Here is a 20659-nt window from a genome sequence, read left to right on the forward strand (position 1 = left end):
GAAGGCCTTGACTAGGTCGTCCCAACCGAAGATCTGTGCAGGGGGCAGATGCTCCAGCCAGGCCCGGGCATCGTCGGAGAGAAAAAGGGGGAGGTTGTGGATGATGAGGTTGTCGTCGTCCGCCCCTCCCAACTAGCACGCCAGCCGGTAATCCATGAGCCACAACTCTGGCCTCGTCTCCCCGAGTACTTGGTGATGGTAGTCGGAGCCCGAAACCGGGCCAGGAACGGCGCTCGTCGTATGGCTCGACTAAAGCCCGCGGGACTGGTGGTTCGGGTGAGGGGCTCCGATCCTCCTCACTGTCGTAGCGTCCCCCATGCCTGGGATGGTAGCCTTGGCACACCTTCTCCTTGAGACGGGCTCGACGGTCACGGTGGTGCTGATCATCGCCGAGGCGATCCCTGGCTGTAGGTGTCTCGTCTCTTGTAGGCTCAGTGTGGACTGAGGCCTCGCGCGTGTGCCGGGAGGACACCATGTAGTGCACCGAGGGGCACCCTCGCCTTCGGGAGGCGGAGCTCTTGAGCTCGTCGGGCTGCGGCGTTTTCCAGGAGGTTCTTGAGTTTGCCCTAGATACGTCGCCCTTCGGTGGTGGATGGCTCCGGCATCGTCCGAAGCAATACCGCCGCTGCAGCCAGGTCCTGGCCAGCCCCGTTGATGGTCGGGGGCAGCATTGCCCTGGCATCGTCAACAATGCGGCACTGGACGTCCTGGGCCCGATGACGTGCTCCTCTGGTGAGCGCTCGGCCTGCCCACTCTTGCTCGAGGTTTTGCTGGAGCTGCACAAGCCGCCCCGCTTCCTCGTCGAGCTTGGCCTGCATCTCGCGGAGTTGCTCGAGCTGTGAGCCCTGACCCCCGTGGGGACCTGGGCCACAGCTAGCTCCCGCGGGATCTCAACGCGAGACGCAGGTGCAAGGGCGCCGTCACTCCCTGGCATACCGAGGTGGTTTTCTCCGTCATGATCCTCCTGATCGATATGGAAGCACTCGCGAGTTGGGTCGCAACTCTCGTCGTCAAGGCTGTGACCATCATCAGAGCAGCCGAAGAGGTAGTGGTCACATGCGAACATGAAGTCACGCATGGCACTGGGATCATAGAGTCCGAAGAAATCCCAGCTGACGTCGGGGCCGTCCTCTTCCTCGGAACCCGTGGGTCCGGAGGTTGAGGTGGACGTCAGTCGGTCCCAAGTTGACCACATATGGTACCCCGGAAGGTCAGGATATGCCCTCACGAAAGCGCTCACCGAAGCGGGGTCACTTGGTGGGTCGAAGCTAAATCTAAAGGGAACAGGATGGAAAACTGAAGGTACCACTTGGTTGATGGACGGTGGTGAAGTCGCATCGGGGACGAAATGCACCGTTATCTCAGGTACGAGGCTAATGCCCGACAAGTCCCTCGCAAGGGTGTCGGCGTCATCAGTGCGCCTGGGGCAGGCGTTTTGCTGGGAAGCGACACCTGTCGTTGTCTCAGGTGCGAGGATAACGCCCGACATGTCCCCCGCAGGGGTGCCGGCGCCGTCGACTCGCTCTGGTCCGATAGCCGTCGAGGTGCTGCCCCCTGCCTAGCCATGGTTGCCCCGTCTCCGTCTCCTCCAGCGAGGAGGGTGGCGGGGTTGACCCAGGTGTTCCTCTTCCGCCATGTGGAGATGTCATCGTCGTCGTCGAGTTCGCCTCCGCCGGGCGAGCCGACGACCGTCGTTGTTGTCGTGCTGTGAGGGGAGCAGTACCATGTCGTAGCCGTCGTCGAGGGACATGAACTCGAGACTTCCGAAGCGGAGCACCATCCCGGGCTGAAGAGGCTGCTGAAGGTTGTCCATCTGGAACTCAACAGGAAAGTATTGTTAACACACAGCGACCCCCTACCTGGCGCACCAACTGTCGGTGTTTCAGACCTGAGGGACCCTCAACCGGACCGACTAGTGAATTTAGTGTCACGTGCCCCTGTCCAGATGGGTTGATGCAAGATGGAACACAAGCGAAGGGATGAGGCTTATATTATCTTGCACCGGGGGTGCTTGCAGTAGGGGTTACAAGCGTCGTGAGGGAGAGCGAGAGAGAGAGAGAGAGAGAGAGAGAGAGAGAGAGGATCCGGTCCTGGGGTGAGGTGTCTGAGTTAGCCTCCACCGCGTCTCTCCTACTCTGCCTGCCTCTGCTCGCCCCCTCCGTCCCTCTTTTTTCTCGTGCCTTAGGAAGGCCCTGGACATCCCTTTTATAGATGCAAGGAGATAGTCCAGCTGTACAATGGGGGTGTAGCTACGTGCTAACGTGGCCGGCGGAGAAGTGACTTGAGCCCTGTACATGTACCAACGTGGCCGTCAGAGAAGTGCCTTGAGCCCTGTAGAAGCATAGCTGGCGGTGCGACATGGATCCTGTTGACGTTTCCTTGCTTACGTAGGGGGTTGAGAGCAACCGACGTCATGGGCGCACGCGGGGAACCATCATTACCTGTTACCAGAGTAACTTAGATGGGACACCGGTCTTGTTCCTTCGTAGCCTGAGGCGGCTAGCTAGGGGTAGGGTAATGATGGATCCCCAGTAGCGTAGTTGATCCAAGGCCGAGGTCGGGCGAGGCGGCGACTCCTCCAGAGGCCGAGGTTGAGGTCGGGCGAGGCTGAGACCTCCTCCCGAGGCTAAGGCTGAGGTCGAGGCCTAGGGTCGGGCGAGGCGGAGCTCCTTGTTGCGCCCGAGGCTGAACTCGGGAGTGGTCGCGACTGTTGTTAGTCTTTCCCTGGTGGTTGGCACAGTAGTCGGAACGGGGCGAAATAGTGTTGTTTTCCTGTCAGGACGGACAGTGAAGGGGCGAAGTGACTGCGGTCACTTCGACCTTGCCGACTGAGGCGCGCGTGTCAGGATAAGGTGTCAGGCGATCCCCGCATTAAATGCGCATGCGATACGGTCGGTTGGTAAGGTGATTTGGCCGAGGTCGCTGCACAACAAAGTTCGCCCAAGCTTAGCCTTGGGTGAGATGGGGGTGCATCTGCTGACTGAGGGGACCCTCGGGCGAGGCGCGAGTCCGTCCGGGACTACTGTTCCCGCCCGAGGCCGGGCTCGGGCGAGGCGAGGTCGCGTCCCTTGGCAGACGAAGCCCTGACTTGAACCGTGCTTATCAGTCGTTTATGGTTTGTTCTGAAGATGTTTTCCAACCGCGTTTAGGAGTGTTGGGGGTACCCCTAATTACGGTACCCGACACCTGGTCTCCTTGACTTTCTCCCGTGCACTCGGTACCTCGAAGCTCTTCTTGCTTCCATCCTTGGTTTGATCGGTTGTCTCCAAGTTATGCACATCAAGTCTTACTTAAGCAGTGTCCATCTTTCTTGTGATGTCCATTATCTATAGATAATTCCGTCTTTGGACCACCACACTTGTTTACTTGTGTTGAACCCTGTTAACTTTGCATTCAGCACCTGTTCAACACTTAACACACTTGTTAGTCCTTTAATTGGGTTGTCATCCAAACACCAAAACCCACAAGAGAGCTTTCAAGTGGAACCGCAGAGTTGCTACGAAAATCATCTCTCATTATCTGGGACGAGGCTTCTATGACTAAGAGACAAGCTGTGGAGGCACTAGACAATAGCATGCGCGATATAATGGGTCGGCTCGGACTGCCATTCGGTGGTAAAACCATTGTCTTCGGTGGGGATTTCTGACAGGTCTTGCCTGTTGTTCGTAAAGGGTCAAGGGCTCAAGTGGTCGCTTCTTCGCTACAGATGCCTTACCTATGGGAGCCTGTGTCCCACTTAAAGCTTGTTAGCAATATGAGGGCAAAAAATGACCCTTGGTTTGTGGAGTATTTGCTGTGCGTAGGTGGTGGAACTGAGGTCACAAATAGTGATGGCGACATCCGTCTTCCTGACGAGGTATGCGTACCTTATAGTGGGAGTGACAATGATCTTGACAATCTAATAGACTTCGTTTTCCCAATTCTCAACAAAAAAATGTCAGATTCCACCTACATTACTTCAAGGGCGATACTGTCAACGCGGAATGACTGGGTGGATATGATAAATGCTAAGATGATCAATCATTTTCAAGGGAAGCATATGGTGTACCATAGTTTCGATAGTGCCATGGATGATCCCCATAACTACTACCCACCTGAGTTCCTAAACACACTGACGCCTAATGGGCTGCCCCACATGTTTTGAAGCTCAAGATTGGATGCCCTATTATATTGCTTCAGAATATAGACCCTGCGAATGGACTTTGCAATGGCACCAGGCTGGTGGTTCGTGGTTTCCAAAGAAATAGCATTGACGCAGAAATTGTACTAGGTCAGTACGCTGGAAAACGGATTTTCCTGCCCCGTATACCTCTATGTCCCTCCGATGACGAGATATTCCCTTTCCAGTTCAAAAGAAAGCAGTTTCCTATACGGCTTAGTTTTGCAATGACGGTTAACAAAGCACAGGGTCAGACTATTCCCAATGTTGGCGTATACTTGCCCGAACTAGTGTTCTCTCATGGCCAACTATATGTTGCTCTATCTAGAGCGACAGCTCGATCGAACATAAAGATTCTTGCCATCCCAGTCGTCGATGGGAAGAAGAGGTCGAGGAAGGGTGTAAGAAAGAACCCCATAGTAGATTGTGGGACATATACCAAGAACATCATCTACAAGGAGGTTCTAACAAACTAGACCCACGGTAAGTCTATCAAAACTGAATTGTTTGTTAACCACATAGAATCTCATGGAGTAAATTTCTGTAAGCATGATCGTTCATTGTTTAGTATTTATTAACAACTATATTCTATGCTTTATATTCTTACAGCAGAAGATTATCTGTGTTCAGCCAAATGGACATAATTAGTGCTGTTTTGCAAAAGCATTTTGGATTTTCCAGTCTCAAAGCATTCCAAAAGGAAGTCTTGGATGCTTGGTTTGCTCACGGGGATTGTGTTCTCCTAGCAGCCACAAGGTTTTCTATAATGCTCCTCTTTATCTTCTGTAATTTATTACAACTGCTGATGTGACTTTGCTTTTTATATGGGCTGTAAGTTTCAGTAATATTTTTTCATAACTTCTATCATTATTGAATACTTATATTTTGTATCCTTTTTTCGCTGAACCTTCTTGCCTTATGTTTGAACATGCAACATTTTGATTGGGGTAGAAGGTACCAAAGGAAATGAGCAAAACATATCATACAGTCTCAGATGCTGCAGGTGCACATCATGTCCATTTTTTTAATCATTCAAGTCATGCCATTTGCCAATTGGTTCTAACTTCTTTCATTCTGTAACTGTTTAGTTTGATGCAAATAAATTGCAATGGTGTTCGTTAGAGCCAAACATAGCAGACAACACTGCTTTAGTTTGATGCAAATAAATTGCAATGGTGTTCGTCATAGCCACCAACTTCCCCAAAACAAATGTCACAGAAAAATATCTATACCTAGAACAATGATAGATGTAGTGGTGTCACTGACTTCTTCATCCTGTGCATGACTTAGTTCAGTCATAGACTGCACATTAACACACAAACACAATTAATTACATGGGACTTGCAACATGAATCATAGACTGCATATACGATTAGGCATATGTATGTGGGGTCTCGCAACACAAATCCATCCACTGTGAAGGTACGGATATGTGGTGGTCGACTGATAATTTCATACCCTTTCTGGATAGTTTCTTGTCCAATTTATGATTTAATTGAAGAAATGCTATTCATACAGGATCACATGAAAATTATTGAAGACGACGGTCCAGGTGCAGCCTTCTATGCCAGTGCTAAGGCCTTGACTAATGGAAATCACACTTTCTATGTGAGCAAACTGATACAGAGGTTGGCTAGATTAAGTAAATATGATACAATGTATCACCTGCACAGGTAATGGTGAAATCCAAAATCTGGGAGAGCCGACTTCTATTTTCTGCATGCTGGATATACCATACCTTTTCCACCTATATATACTTCAAAACTTGTTTTTTAGTGTTTCATTTTGTTTTTGTGATTCCAAGGGATCTGTCTCACAACAATCTAAATGGACCAATACCAGATTTCTATGTCAAATGCCATCACTTACATTTCTATATAAGCTTTTTTGCTGATCGACCTACATACTTTAATATTGCTCAAAACTCCTCTTTTTATGTTTACTTCCTCTTATTTTGTAGGGACCTGTCAAGCAACAACCTCAATGGATAAGGTATATTAAATAGTAATGCTCCTTCCATTTCATAATGTGTAAGGCATATTAAATTTCTTTTAAGAACGAAACTTTATAAACATTGACCATCAAATAGTAAATAAAATACATGTAGATTCATATTTCACTTGGTTTTGTAGTAATTGAGAATGATTTCAAGATGAATTAATGGTGAAAGCATTCCTTGAAAGACTTCTTAAATCCTAATATGCCTTGTAAAATGAAAATGGATGGAATAGTTTACAACATGACAAACTGTCCACCTGAAATTAAAAGGATAAATATTATTAATTTCTAAAGGTTGTTTTATGCCGTCATTGCTTATCTTGTGCAGCATTACTTCTTCAGCATCATGGGAGAAAATCTTACTGTCAGGGTTCAGAGGATGTTGTACGGTACATATTTTCTCCATTCCTTAATCAGTTTTTGTGGTGTCATTTGAGTATGTTGTGAATCTCTACAATATTCCTTGTGGCAATACTTAGGAATGAAGTTGGTTGATTTGACGAAGAAGAAAACATTTTTAGTCTTGTGGCTGCGCGTCTAGCTGTTGATGCAGCTGATGAGAAGTCGGCTATAGCCAAGAGAATTTCAGTCATCCTACAAAAATATGTCTTCCCATATGACTTCTTTCGTTGTTGGATTTATCATCGAGTGGAGAGTGGCAATACTTAGTCTGGCCACTACTTGTGCTTGCCAACTTTGCTTAGGTAATTTCTTGGCCTACTTTTAAGCGGTGTCATCTGTAGACAAAATGAGCAACAACAAGATTAGCAAGATGTGATGCATTCATGTTTTCTTAAAGATGGACTTGAATAATAGAATATATGTACTGATAAAAACTTCCACACTATCTCTGAAATGATAACATTGTTTTTTATGCTTTCAGTAACTTTTAATGAAGAGCTTTGCTGGTGTTGCGACAAAGATACATGCCAAGAGCAGTATGGTCGGAGGTGAAGCAGTGAGTAACATCTGCGCTATAGTGGCATTCAACGTTCAAAGCAAGAAATGTATTTGGTTTAATTATTGCAAGCAGTGATCTGAAATATGTAAATTATCTTTATATGGTCTTTGCAAGGGAACACATTTTCTGGCTCTATACCATCAGTGATTAGCCTATACAAATTTTATTGAAAGAAAAACTAAAGGAATGTTTTTTATTGCTCTTGCATCTAGAATCTATATATATTGACTCTGTAGTGCTCGCTGGAATTTGGACGCTTTGCTTTAGTCTCTCTCTCACCCTATGTGAAAACATGTTATTTAATGCTTTAGCTATAAAAAATGTATTCCATTAGCAAGTTTGGAGACTCGGAATCTAAGTTTCTAGGGCTCCTAGCAAAAGTTCAAAACAAGCTGACACTATAGGCATGTAGATTTGCATAACATTTAGTTTGTTTCTTTAAACAAGGTATATATTATATATGTGATATATAGAGACCGTAGCAACGCACGGACACATGACTAGTTAATAAATAAAGGTGGAGAGCCGCTTGTCGCTGTTAGACCAACTCCAGCAAGACTCCGTATCCGACTCCGCATCCCCATTTTGCGCGGTCTGAGGCACTGTTGCGCGCTCCAGCAGACTCCGCATCCCTCTCCGCAAAATGGACGCCGTGTCCCTGCGCTCCCCATTTCCACACTTTCTCTCTCCTCTCCGCAACTCTCTGCGTGCGCGCGCGCCTGCTGGCGGGGCCCAGGTGTCATAGACTGCATGCGGAGTGGGATGGGGAGTGTTGCTGGAAACGGAGCCGGATACGGAGAGGAGAGAGAATGTGTCGGCCGCGCGTTTTAGGGATACGGAGAGGCACACTGCTGGAGTTGGTCTTAGCCTTTTGCCTGTTGCGGGATCACCTGTTGACTGTTGCAGCCGGGGGAGATCGCGCGCGGATCGCCCAAGTGAAACAATCGACGCGGCCGGGCGCAGCGCGGGGCGGGGCATGCAACATTTTGCCCCCGCCGAGACGGCGAGGCAGCAGTTGCGTGTCACCGTCGCCCGGGCGTGCCGAGTGCTCCCCGACCGTACGTGGCAAACCGGAGGCACCGTGTGGTACCGTATATCTTCCGGCCGGGTCCCGTTCGGCAAAGGGCTACTGGATACACGAACGGGCGCACTCGAACTCGTGGCATGCAGCCACTACGCTTCCTGCCCGCACCCGGAATCGGGAAACGGTTGCCGTGCGTGCTGAGCCGCTGAGGGTTAGGCTCCCCGGCCGGGCTCCTGCTATAGAGAGAGAGAGAGAGAGAGAGAGAGAGAGAGAGAGAGCACGTTTCTGTGTTCTGGCAAAACACTACCGACTTGCAGTTGCACATCATACATCACGGGGGACGATGGACGAGGACGACGCAGAGTCAGGGTGAGGTGTGGTGCATGCTTTCCACCCGGCGCCCTCCACTTGATTGACTTCCGGTATATATGGCATTCCGAATAGACAGTTACCCGGCACGATGCGAACGCGGCAGGCACGAGGCGATCGTCCGTTCACCCACCCGTACCGCCCGCATGCGTACGTGGTTGTTTCCGTGAACGGGAGAGGACCTTTTCAAACGCACCGCTTCCGCCCTCCTCTCCCCCCACTTGCGGTGGCCACGTTTTCCCTGAGGGCCGGCCTCCTCTCGCTCTCGCCTACCACTCGCGGCGCGCCGAGGCCTGCCAACCTCTCGTCGTCTCCTCCTCCTCCCCTCGTGTTGCGCAGACTCATGACTATATATATAGAGAGCCGTCTCCACAACCACCACGGTCCATCCATCGACGACGAGTCACACGAGTCACGGCTCGTGCGTGCGTGCGTACGTACGCAGCCCAGGGACACCGACCGCCGCCGCCGCCCGCAGCTCCTCCTCCTCCTCCTCCGACCCCCTCTCAACCGCACGTACACGTCCTCGCTCCATGGCGGGCATGCCCACGGAAAGCGTGACCCGGCGCTTCGCCGCCGCGTGCGGCGTGCTCAGCCAGTACGTCCGGACGACCGGCGCGCCCGCGATGACGCCGCCGCCGCCGTTCCTGAAGCCAGCCGCCGCCCAGGAGACGACGGTCGCGCCGCGCACGCAGCAGCTGACCATCTTCTACGGCGGGAGGGTGGTGGTGCTGGACGCCTGCCCGGCCGACAAGGCGGACGAGCTGATCCGCCTCGCCGCCTCGGCGGCGGCCGCGCAGGGCCCGCTGCAGCAGCCGCCGGAGGAGCAGGCGCTGGTGGACATGCCCATCGCCCGGAAGGCCTCGCTGCGGCGCTTCCTCGCCAAGCGCAAGGACCGGTGGTCCTCCGCCAGCTCTACGGCCTATGACGACCGCCGCCAGGACGACGACGACGACGACGAGGCGGAGGAGGAGGAGGAGCCGCCGGCGCCCAAGAAAGGCAAGATGGCGGCGGCGGCGCGCGAGGACCCTTCTTCCTCTTCCTGGCTCGCGCTCGGCAGCATGTGCTCCATGCACGGCCGCTGATGAGGGAGCCAGCGGTGGTTATTAGTAGTGCAGACAAGAGCTCGGGCGCCCGCCCGGCCATGGGATGGGATGGGAGGCGTTGCAGCAGCAATTTATGTGCTACCTACGTACTAGTATTTATTATAATTGTTATTACTAACAACAACGACTGGTAGTATCGATCAGAGACCGACGCTATTCGATCGTTGGTTCGTTTCATTGTCCTTCCTTGCTAGCTGGTGGTGTATCGACCATCTAAATCTAACAGGACACGTGGACCTGGACGGCAAGAGATGTCCAGTCCAGCAGTGTGGAACGTTTGTTGCTTTGTCTATCATTAATTGCTATAAGTTTGTTTCATATATACATATATACTACTGTAATTGCAGTATATTGAATAATGCCAAATCAAGCGGGACAAGACGTGTAAGTAACTGTTAACTGATGCAGTCAGTGATCGATGATGATACTCGTAAGCAAGCAAACACATGACACCGTGCATCCCTTTTGGCATTTTCCCATGGGAGCCGGACTCGTTCTCAAGTGCTATGAATTAAGAACAAGGCAACATAAAATGTTAAATGTCAACGTCCTTCGTCCATAAAACATTATTCCCTTGAGGATAATGGGTCTTGGACGAAGGTTGATGATAGTAAAATTACGAAGTTTAGATCTTCGTACTAAGGTTTCAATAGATATTGCAAGATGACATAAAATAAAAGGTACAAAAGAGTTAAATAAGTCATGGACGAATTATATTATATTTTCTTAATATATCCAATCATTGAATACAATAATACCTCTGCCTTGACAAAAGGTTGAATTCCAGAATATGCAGTTGCAATTACCAGAATCCGTGAACAGTAAGGGAATACTGTTCACTATTTATAGGCACAGGGCGCAGCCTGTGAGGGATTACAAGTATGCCCCTTATGAAAGTTTACAACATTGACTCAGACCTTTATGGACTAAAAGGTCATTCTATCTTTAAGTCGGTTTGTAATACCGAAGCTTCTTGAAGAGGGACCTTCGGCCATCTTACACAAACAGCTTCAGCCGAAGGCCGCTTCTTCCTAGAAGACCTTCGGCGACGAAGCACAGGCCCAACAGTAGCCCCTTTCGCGGTGCTAGATCGTTTTTCGTAACGAGCTTGATCCGTGAAAAAAGTCTCTTAAGCTTCGGAGCGCCGAAGGTCTAAAAAACACCTTCCCTGAGCTCGTTGTCGAGAAACGATTCAATTTCTCAGCGTGTATCGGCCCCACCTTTCAGAGTTACTGTTCGGTCTCTGCGGTCCACCACGCAGCGAGTGCGAGCGAGTGTCCGCCTGGTGTAAAAATCTTGGCGCTTCGCCTTCTTACCTGCCGCACTATATAAAAAGACGAGTAGGTGTAAAGTTACCACAGTATTCATTGCTATTTGCACTGTTTTGCTGCCAAAATTTTTAACCGTCGCCGAAGCTTGTCTGTCGGAATCGAACGAAGCTCCTGTTTGAAACCTGCTTCGGAGGAAGAAAGTATTAAAGTTCCATAAGTTCATAATTAAATGGCCAGAGTGCGCTCTACCGCCAGGGTTGAACGTGAGGGGGACGAAACTGAAGCTTCGGAGACTGTCCCCATTTCCGAAGCCATGCAACGATCCGGGCTAGTGACTTCGGAAAAGATTCCTAGCGAAGATGCAGAACAAGCAATCGCTGAAGCAGAGGAAGAAGATATTGAGGAAACTGATCCCGAAGATGATTATCGCATTGCTATGCCAAGCAAACCCAGCCATTTGGACTTCGGGAAATCTACTGTTTCGAAGGCTGATCTGTCCAAGATGGTAAAATCGGGCTTTTTTACTGAAAATCAGAAGAAGCTATTGCGCTTCGGGGGAGAAGAGACTACCCCAAAGCCGGAGAAGGATGAAATTGTTATTTTCAAAAGCTTTCTAAAAGCTGGATTAAGATTCCCCCTACATGGGATTATTGCAGAGGTACTGAAGAGGTTCGGTATTTATTTTCACCAGCTGACCCCTAACGCTATTGTCAGACTTATTGTTTATATCTGGGCACTCCGAAGCCAAGCAGTGGAACCATTTGCGGACAGCTTTTGCCGGGTTCACGAGTTGCATTATCAAACGAAGGCTAGAAAGGATGGATTGCACGACAATTTTGGTTGCTATAACTTCGCCTATCGGAAATCTACAAAGTTTCCTGTAATTAGCTACCGAAGCAAATGGGCAGCAGGCTGGAAATCAGAGTGGTTCTATGTTAAGGTTGATGACGACAAGGAAAAACTTGTGCAAAGTCCACTCGAATTAATCTTCGGAGAAACCCGACCTCGCTGCAATATGACACCCGAAGGTCCAACGCAACAAGCAATGAATGAATTCAGAATTATTGCAGAGCATATCAGCACAAGGGACCTGGTTCAAGAGTTTTTGGCTTTCAAAGTTTTTCCCAGTTTAAAAGAGTGGGAAATGCCGAAGCTACAGGGGAAAAGAAAGAAGGTGAACTTGTACGTTTACCTTACTACTTCAAGTTTAAGAAATACTTTAAAACACCTTGCCAAGAGTGGCTGGAAACGATTGAAGCGATGTGCAATGAAATACTTGGCAATTATTCTAAAAAAGAAGATCAGTTGATGACCGCAGCCTTCGGCACCCGTCCGAAGCGAAGACTAAACCGAGTGCTGGACGCCCTGGGTTTCGAATACCCTAATTACGAAAATCTGAACAAAGGTGTCGGAGGCCAAGAAAGGAAAAGGATAACTGAAGCCTTAAATGAAGATGAAAAAGAACTATCAAAGAAGAAAATTCCGAAGAGGAAGAAAGCATCTTCTCCGAAGCATAAAATATCCGACGAAGAAACCCCCGCATCACCCTCTGTCGCTGACGTTGAGGAAATTCTGAAGGTAATGACTGAATCCTTACCTGCGAAGCTAAGTCCACTGAGGCCCCGACTGACAAAGTTTTTCAGAAGGACAAGGAGCCCGAAAAATCGAAGAAAGTAATCAAAGCGAAAAGACAAAGAATTATCACTGTGACAGAAGTAATTGACAAGACACCGCCAAGAGCTTCAGCTCAGAAAACACCAGCGGCTGCGGAGGGGACAGATATTGAAATTGTACCTTCGGAGGTCGCAGCTGCCGAAGCTGCCGCAGCTGAAGATTTGAACCTGGAGAGCACAATCGCACACATTGACAAAATACTGCTAGACATGGCTGCAGAAGAAGCCACCACCGCCGCCGAAGAGGCCGCGACCGCAGCGTCGGAGAAAGGGAAAGAAATTGCTGATGAAGCTTTAGAGAACGAAACGTTCATATTCCAGAATTTAGTTGGAGAAAAACTGTCAAAAGCTGAAAGAGAAGAGCTTAGAGAATATGCAAAATCCTGCGGATACAAACCTGGAGCACTCCTCTTCAGAGGCATTGATGACGAAAAATTAGATTGTATTCGAGATCAAACTGGGGCCAAAGTTATCGGTACTCTGTCAAAGAGTATCGGTTTTCCGAAGCTAGAAACAGACATCAGCCTCTACCGACGACAGCATATCGTTGGTAGCTTATTTTATTCCAATTTCAAGGTGAACTATTTTTCCCTTAACCTTTATTGTTTCTAATAACGAGAACATGTCTGACGAAGGTTGTTTCCGTGCAGAGTATGCTATTGAGCAAAGCCTTGAAAATGCAGCAAGATTTTGAAGACAAGAAACACGAAGTTATAATTGAAAATTTGGAAAGCAAAATAAAGGAGCAATCGGATGTTATCGAGAAAAAGAACTTTGAGCTCCAGGCAACCGAAGGTTCATTGGCGGAAGCTGAAGCAAAAATAACAGAACTGAACACGAAGCTTCTCCGCCAGTCTGAACAGTTCGAACAAGAAAAGCAAGATCTTAATGCAAAACTTGAAGCCGAAGCTCAACAAAATTCGGATTTGAGAAAACTATTGACAAGCCTTCAAGAAAAATGTCTGGAATTTAGCAACAAATGCATTCATCGATTAAGAAAAAATTTTCACTCAGTTGGAGCCAGCAGTGAAAAATTCATCCCCTGATCAGCTGAAGATTTACCGAAGACCTTCGAACATATTGAGGGTGAGATTGACGAGCTCGACGAAGTCATAGCTGGGCACGGTGACTTCTGTGCCTGGGTGGCTTCTCGAGGCACTGCTGCAGCCTTCCTGAAAGCTGGCTGCGATCATGGAAGAATTGTCAATAGGCCAAATTTCACTTTATCACCATCAATCCTGGATGACATTCCTGATCTCGCCCGAAGTATCTCTAATAGATTTGTAAAAATGATATGGACAAAAGGTGGGCGAGAAAAGGCTGGAGACGAAGCTCGTAGCCACCTTGAACCAGTAAGAAACCATACCTTGTGCTTACCTTTTCTTGCAAGCTCGATTTTGACTTTCAACGACCTTATTCATGTAGGATGACGAAGCCGAAGCCGATGATTAAAAATGACGCCGAAGCTGAAGCTCCTTGGAGATTAAACAGTAGACTGTAGACAGTACTTGAGAAACTTTTGAGATAACTTTTGTAAATGTAACTAAAACTTGTCTTTAATGAATTCTGTTCATACCTTGTAATATATCCTTATCCTTCCATTGATGTATGAGAAATGCTTTGATGTGGACGAAATTTTCTTTTTTGAGCCGAAGGCGAAAAAACACCTTCCCTTCTTTTCGTACGCAACGAAGCATAGAAAACAACATTTTCCTTCTTTCTGAAGCTCTCCTTTTTATACACGAAGCTCTTTCTTCCCCTCCCCTTTTTTTCTATCTCTTTTTTTTATTTTGCCGAAGCAACCGCTTATACCATGAAGATGATTATCCTACATATGCCTAGATGAATGTTTATGAATGCAAATGTTATGATGTAATGCAATGTGCAAATGAATGGCCAAACAATCACACCTCAAGCCATACTCATAGCCATTATTTCCTTAATCACACCTCAGCTCTGCATCCCCTTAGGAACGACTTTGGAGCTTCTTCGCCTTTACTTTTGGCGGAATCAGCGTTGACTTTTCGCTGTAAGCTCTGCATTCCCTTAGGAACGACTTTGGAGCTTCTTCGCCTTTACTTTTGGCGGAATCAGCGTTGACTTTTCGCTGTAAGCTCTGCATTCCCTTAGGAACGACTTTGGAGCTTCTTCGCCTTTACTTTTTGGCACTCGATGGTGCGTTCTCAGTTTTTACATTTACATTCCTTGGGGGGTTTTGCTCTTATAGAACTAAAAAAGGAAATTACATGTGATGGCCCCATTAAAAACCTTTCTCCCCCTTCGGAAAGGAAAAGGGTGCCATGAAAGAAAAATAAAAAATATGAAAAATTACATCGAATTATACATAATATCGCCGAAGCTCATCCGCATTCCAAGATCTAGGAATGTCGTTGCCGTCCATATCCTTCAATCTGTATGAACCGGGTCTTGACGAGGATGCTACTAAGAAAGGTCCATCCCATTTCAACTGTAACTTGCCCACTGTTTCTGGGTTGGCCACTCTCCGAAGCACCAAGTGTCCTGGCTCAATATTCTTTAGCCGAACCTTTCTATCTCGCCATTTAATTGTTTCGGCTTGATATTTGTTGATGTTTTCCACGGCTTGCAACCTGATCCCTTCTAAAGCATCTTTTTCCACAGAATAATCAGCTTCGGAACCTGATGCTGCCGAAGCTACTACCCTTATTGATCCGGTTTTAGCTTCTTCTGGAGTTATTGCTTCGTCACCGAATAATAACTTGAATGGGGTAAAGCCTGTAGACCTTGATGTTGTTGTATTATGGCTCCACACCACTTTGGTTAACTGATCTGGCCACTTTCCCCTTGGTTGATTGAAGATTGACTTCATTATTCCTGTCATTATAATACCATTGGCTCTTTCAACGAGTCCATTTGACTCCGGATGTCTGATTGATGCAAAATGGATCTTCATACCAATTTGATCACAGAAATCCCTAAAAGCTTCGGAGTCAAACTGTGTTCCATTATCCACAGTGATAGCCTTTGGTACCCCGAAACGACAAACAATATTCTGCCAGAAAAACTTTTGGACGGTGGCCGAAGTTATTGTAGCTAAAGGCTTTGCCTCAATCCATTTAGAAAAATATTCCACCGCCACTACAACATATCTTAGGTTCCCTTGGGCCGGTGGTAATGGACCTAACAAGTCAAGGCCCCACCTTTGCAATGGCCAAATGGGTTGTATGAGCTGTGTTAAAGACGAAGGTTGTTTTTGATCTCGTGCACATTTCTGACAACCTTCGCACTTTTGGACTAATTCCGCTGCATCCGAAGCTGCCTTCAGCCAATAAAATCCTTGGCGGAAATTTTTTCCAAGTAACGGCCTAGATCCAATGTGAGATCCACACAGGCCTGCATGTATTTCTTTCATCAACTCTATACCTTCGGTTCTGGATAAACACTTGAGTAGCGGAGCACAAACTCCATGCTTGTACAACTCTCCTTCTATCATGACATATGGACGAGCTCTTGCCTCTATCCTCCTGTTATAGGCTTCGTCATCTGAAAGGAATTTACCCTGAAGATAAGAGATGATATCAGTCCTCCAATCTTCGCTATAAACAGGAGATATACTGAGGACTGCTCTTTCAAGAAGTTCCACCGAAGGTGCTTTTATTGTTTCGAAGAAGACATCCGAAGGTAAGGGCAGCCCCTGTGCTGCTGACTTAGCTAGCAAATCAGCATGCTCATTTTGTCCCCGAGGGATATTTTTGACAGAAAATCCCTCAAAGGAAGCTTCAACTCTCCGAACCATGTCCAGATACTTTTCAAGCTTCGGATCTTTAGCCTTGCAACTCTTGTCGATATGACCCGAAACAACTTGGGAATCAGTTTTAAGAACAGCCCTTCTGATTCCCATTGCTTTTAGCTTCCGAAGCCCCAGAAGCAGGGCTTCGTACTCGGCAATGTTGTTTGTGCAACTAAAATCAAGCTTTGCCGCATAACAAGTTTTAACTTTGGAAGGTGAAACCAACACAGCAGCCGCTCCCGCTCCGAAGGTTCCCCAGGACCCATCGCAAAACACTGTCCATGCTTCGGTGTCTTTATTTGCTTCTTCCTCCTGAGCCCCTGGCGTCCAGTCAGCAATGAAGTCTGCTAACGCCTGAAACTGAATCGAAGATCTATGAACATATTCAATACAAAATTCATTGAGCTCTGCAGCCCATTTTCCAATCCTTCCAGTAGCTTCTCGGTTCCTCATAATATCCTTCAGAGGTTGTGAAGAAGGAACAATTATGTTGTAAGCTTGAAAATAGTGTCGAAGCTTCCTGGATGCCATCAGAACAGCATATAACACCTTTTCTAATTCTGTGTAGTTTTTCTTTGATATACTAAGAACTTCAGATACAAAATATACTGGGACCTGTTTCCTGGCTTGGCCATCAAGCTTCTCCTGGACAAGTGCTGCACTTACCGCTGAGTGCGAAGCTGCCACATATAATAATAAAGGAGCCCCTGGCATAGGTGGAGTTAGTGCTGTTAGATCTATTAAATACTGCTTCAGCTCTTCGAAGGCCTTCTGCTGGATTGGTCCCCATTGAAAGACTTCGGCTGACTTCAGCACTTCGAAGAATGGTAAGTTTCTCTCTGCTGACCTGGATATGAATCTATTGAGAGATGCCAACCTTCCTGTCAATCTTTGAGCCCCCTTTTTTGTAGTTGGTGGCTCCATCCGAAGTATAGCTTCAATCTTACTTGGATTAGCTTCAATTCCCTTTGTTGAAACCAAGCATCCTAGAAATTTCCCCTTCTTTACTCCGAAGACGCATTTTTCTGGATTCAACTTTAAGCCAGCTTGTCTGAAACTGGCGAAGGTCTCCTGCAAGTCAGCAATATGATTCTCCTGCTTCGTGCTTTTTACAATGATGTCATCAACATAAGTTAGCACATTTCTGCCTATCTGAGACTGGAGAACCTTCGTAGTCATTCTGCTGAAACTTCCTCCAGCGTTTTTGAGCCCCTCAGGCATCCGAAGATAACAATATGTGCCACTTGGAGTTATGAAGCTAGTCTTTGGCTCATCTTCCCTCTTCATCCAGATTTGATGATACCCTGAATAACAGTCTAACAGACTCATGAGCTCTGAAGAAGCTGCTGCATCAACTAAAGAGTCTATCCTTGGCAATGGGAATTCATCCTTCGGACAAGCCTTGTTAAGGTCTGTAAAATCGATACACATTCGCCACTTGCCATTGGCCTTTTTTACCATAACAGTATTAGCTAACCATTCTGGGTACTTTACTTCTCTGATAACTCCTGCACTGAGGAGTCTTTTGACTTCGTTGCGAGCACCTTCGGCCTTATCATCTGACATTTTCCGAAGCCTTTGCTTTCTGGGTCTGAAGGATGGATCGACATTGAGCGAATGCTCAATAACATCCCTATTAACTCCGCAGAGATCATTGGCTGACCATGCAAAAACATCTTTGTTGTTGAACAAAAACCTTATCAAGGTTTTCTCTTGTTCTTCGGATAACTGAGAGCCCAACAGCACCTTCTGCTCTGCTATATCCTCACATAAGAGCATGGGCTTCGGCTGATCTGCTGAAGCTGCTTTCTCCCTTCTGAATTTGTACTGTTCACAAGCTTCAGCTCCATCTATGTTATGGATTGCCTTTGAGTCAGTCCAATTGCCTTCGGCTCTTCTGGCAGCTTCCTGACTTCCATGAATAGCGATGGGTCCTTGATCCGAAGGTATCTTCATGCAAAGATAAGCAGGATGAAGAATTGCTTCGAAAGCATTGAGGGTGCCACGACCAATAATTGCATTGTAAGGGTATTCCATGTCAACAATGTCAAACACAACTTGCTCAGTTCTAGTATTGTTGATGAACCCGAAGGTCACTGACATGGTAATCTTGCCCAGTGCTACAATTTGTCTTCCTCCGAAGCCACAGAGAGGATGGGTAGCATCATGAATCTTATCTTCTGGCTCTTGCATTTGTCTGAAGGCCTTAGCAAATATGATGTCAGCTGCACTGCCTGTGTCAACCAAGACATTGTGGACCAGAAATCCTTTGATAACACAAGAGATAACCATGGCATCATTGTGTGGGTAATCCTTGAGCTGAAGGTCCTCTTTAGAGAAGGTAATAGGAATGTGAGACCATCTTGACTTGATGAAGGGTCCTTGCACCCCAACATGTTGTACCCTTCTCTGTGCTTCTTTCTTCTGTTTTTTGTTGACTGGCTCTGAGGACGAACCACCTGTAATCGGGAGTACCAGCTTCGAGTCCGAAGCAGCTCCAGCTTGATCATTGAACGAAGCCATCAGCTCAAAAAGTGGAAGTGAGTTCACCGGAGGTGGGCGCCAATGTTGGAGACTCGTTCTCAAGTGCTATGAATTAAGAACAAGGCAACATAAAATGTTAAATGTCAACGTCCTTCGTCCATAAAACATTATTCCCTTGAGGATAATGGGTCTTGGACGAAGGTTGATGATAGTAAAATTACGAAGTTTAGATCTTCGTACTGAGGTTTCAATAGATATTGCAAGATGACATAAAATAAAAGGTACAAAAGAGTTAAATAAGTCATGGACGAATTATATTATATTTTCTTAATATATCCAATCATTGAATACAATAATACCTCTGCCTTGACAAAAGGTTGAATTCCAGAATATGCAGTTGCAATTACCAGAATCCGTGAACAGTAAGGGAATACTGTTCACTATTTATAGGCACAGGGCGCAGCCTGTGAGGGATTACAAGTATGCCCCTTATGAAAGTTTACAACATTGACTCAGACCTTTATGGACTAAAAGGTCATTCTATCTTTAAGTCGGTTTGTAATACCGAAGCTTCTTGAAGAGGGACCTTCGGCCATCTTACACAAACAGCTTCAGCCGAAGGCCGCTTCTTCCTAGAAGACCTTCGGCGACGAAGCACAGGCCCAACACCAGGCAACCCACCCAGCACGCACACGCACGAGCCCCGCCTCCGCGCAATGACGAAGCAGAACGGGCAAAGGCGAGAGAGGATTGTTTTTTGGATTGGATCCGGGGTAGCCGCGCGGTGCGTTCCGCGTGAACCCGGCCGGCGGATCTCCCTCGCCGCCACCCTCCCGCGTGAACGCGCAAGCCAATCGGAGGCCTGCTTTTGGTTTGTTGCAATATTTTGTGGCCAATCTAAGGGGCTTGACGAACATATCCCAACACCTGATGACCCCTGTCATTGTATATAAGTCTGTCTTCTCTGCAATAAAGGATACAACTGTCATTATGTCTCTCTCTACTTTGCCACTGAGTATACTTCAACACGTTATCAGCACGATACCTACTGTAGAAGTCTGATGGGCCACTTCGTTACGAAGGAGATCACTCACTGTACAATGGAGCCGATGACGGTCGAGGCCTGGTTTGGTTTCTCCATGTTCCTCAATTGCATGGAGAGGATGAAAGGCAATGAGGAATTCATTGCAAATAAGAAAAAAAAATCAGAAGCAAAATCGGCTCTCTTCTGTAAGCATAATGTATTTTCTTTTAGATAATTTTACTTTGCAAATTGCAAAGCCTCTACAGCCGCGTTAGGGCTGCATGTTGGCAGACTCTGGAGCCGTGTGCCCGCACCGGAGTCACGTGCTCGCGCTCAGAGCACAATGCCCACGCTGGGGGCGGCGCGTTGGAGAGCCATTCTGGGCCTCGCTCGCTATGCGTCATGGCCGCACACGTGCGCCGGGATAGCGTCGTGGCTGCACACGTGCGCTGGGGCTGTGTACCCGAGCGCCGTTGGGACGCTGAGCCGCAGGTGGCCGCGCCCGCGCTCAAGCGTCAGGCCGTTATGCCCGCACCGCGTCGTGCCATCGGAGGTCGCTGCTAAGGCCGCGTCGCCGGGGGAACTCGCGCCCGCCCACGCTGGAAGAGTCCGGATCTGAACCGCCATGGCCGGTGGAGCCCGCGTTGGGGTTGTCGCACCCGTGCTGCCGGGCCGTCGTGTTGCGTCTGACCGCACCGGCGCTGTGGCCGACGGGGGTCGCGCTTGCGCGCGCACGCCGGAAACCGCATGGCCGCTGGGGCCACGCGCCCGCCGTCGTCGGATCTGCGCGCTGCTACGGTCGCGCCGCCGGGGGAGGCTGC

General features: G+C 47.9%; 1 protein-coding gene and 2 long non-coding RNA genes across 3 annotated transcripts in view; all 3 read left to right on the forward strand.

The window, feature by feature from the left end:
• Nucleotides 1–4911, forward strand: part of LOC103639510 (uncharacterized) — a 36248-nt gene extending 31337 nt beyond the window's left edge. Inside the window, exon 3 of the long non-coding RNA XR_002265002.2 lies at nt 4824–4911. This is a non-coding gene — a long non-coding RNA (uncharacterized lncRNA). The remainder of the gene's footprint in view (nt 1–4823) is intronic.
• Nucleotides 4912–6134: 1223 nt separating this feature from the next.
• LOC103639511 (uncharacterized) lies at nt 6135–6729 on the forward strand. The gene is made up of 3 exons (XR_002265227.2): nt 6135–6189; nt 6486–6546; nt 6637–6729. It is a non-coding gene; the product is annotated as an uncharacterized lncRNA (long non-coding RNA).
• A 2162-nt stretch (nt 6730–8891) lies between these two features.
• LOC100284541 (uncharacterized) lies at nt 8892–9894 on the forward strand. The gene has a single exon (NM_001157436.2). It carries the CDS (start codon nt 9045–9047, stop codon nt 9594–9596), a length of 552 nt encoding a protein of 183 aa, NP_001150908.2. The 5' UTR covers nt 8892–9044; the 3' UTR covers nt 9597–9894.
• Nucleotides 9895–20659: the final 10765 nt, after the last annotated feature.

Source organism: Zea mays, chromosome 9 (assembly GCF_902167145.1).
Source record: "Zea mays cultivar B73 chromosome 9, Zm-B73-REFERENCE-NAM-5.0, whole genome shotgun sequence".
Lineage (NCBI taxonomy): Eukaryota > Viridiplantae > Streptophyta > Magnoliopsida > Poales > Poaceae > Zea > Zea mays.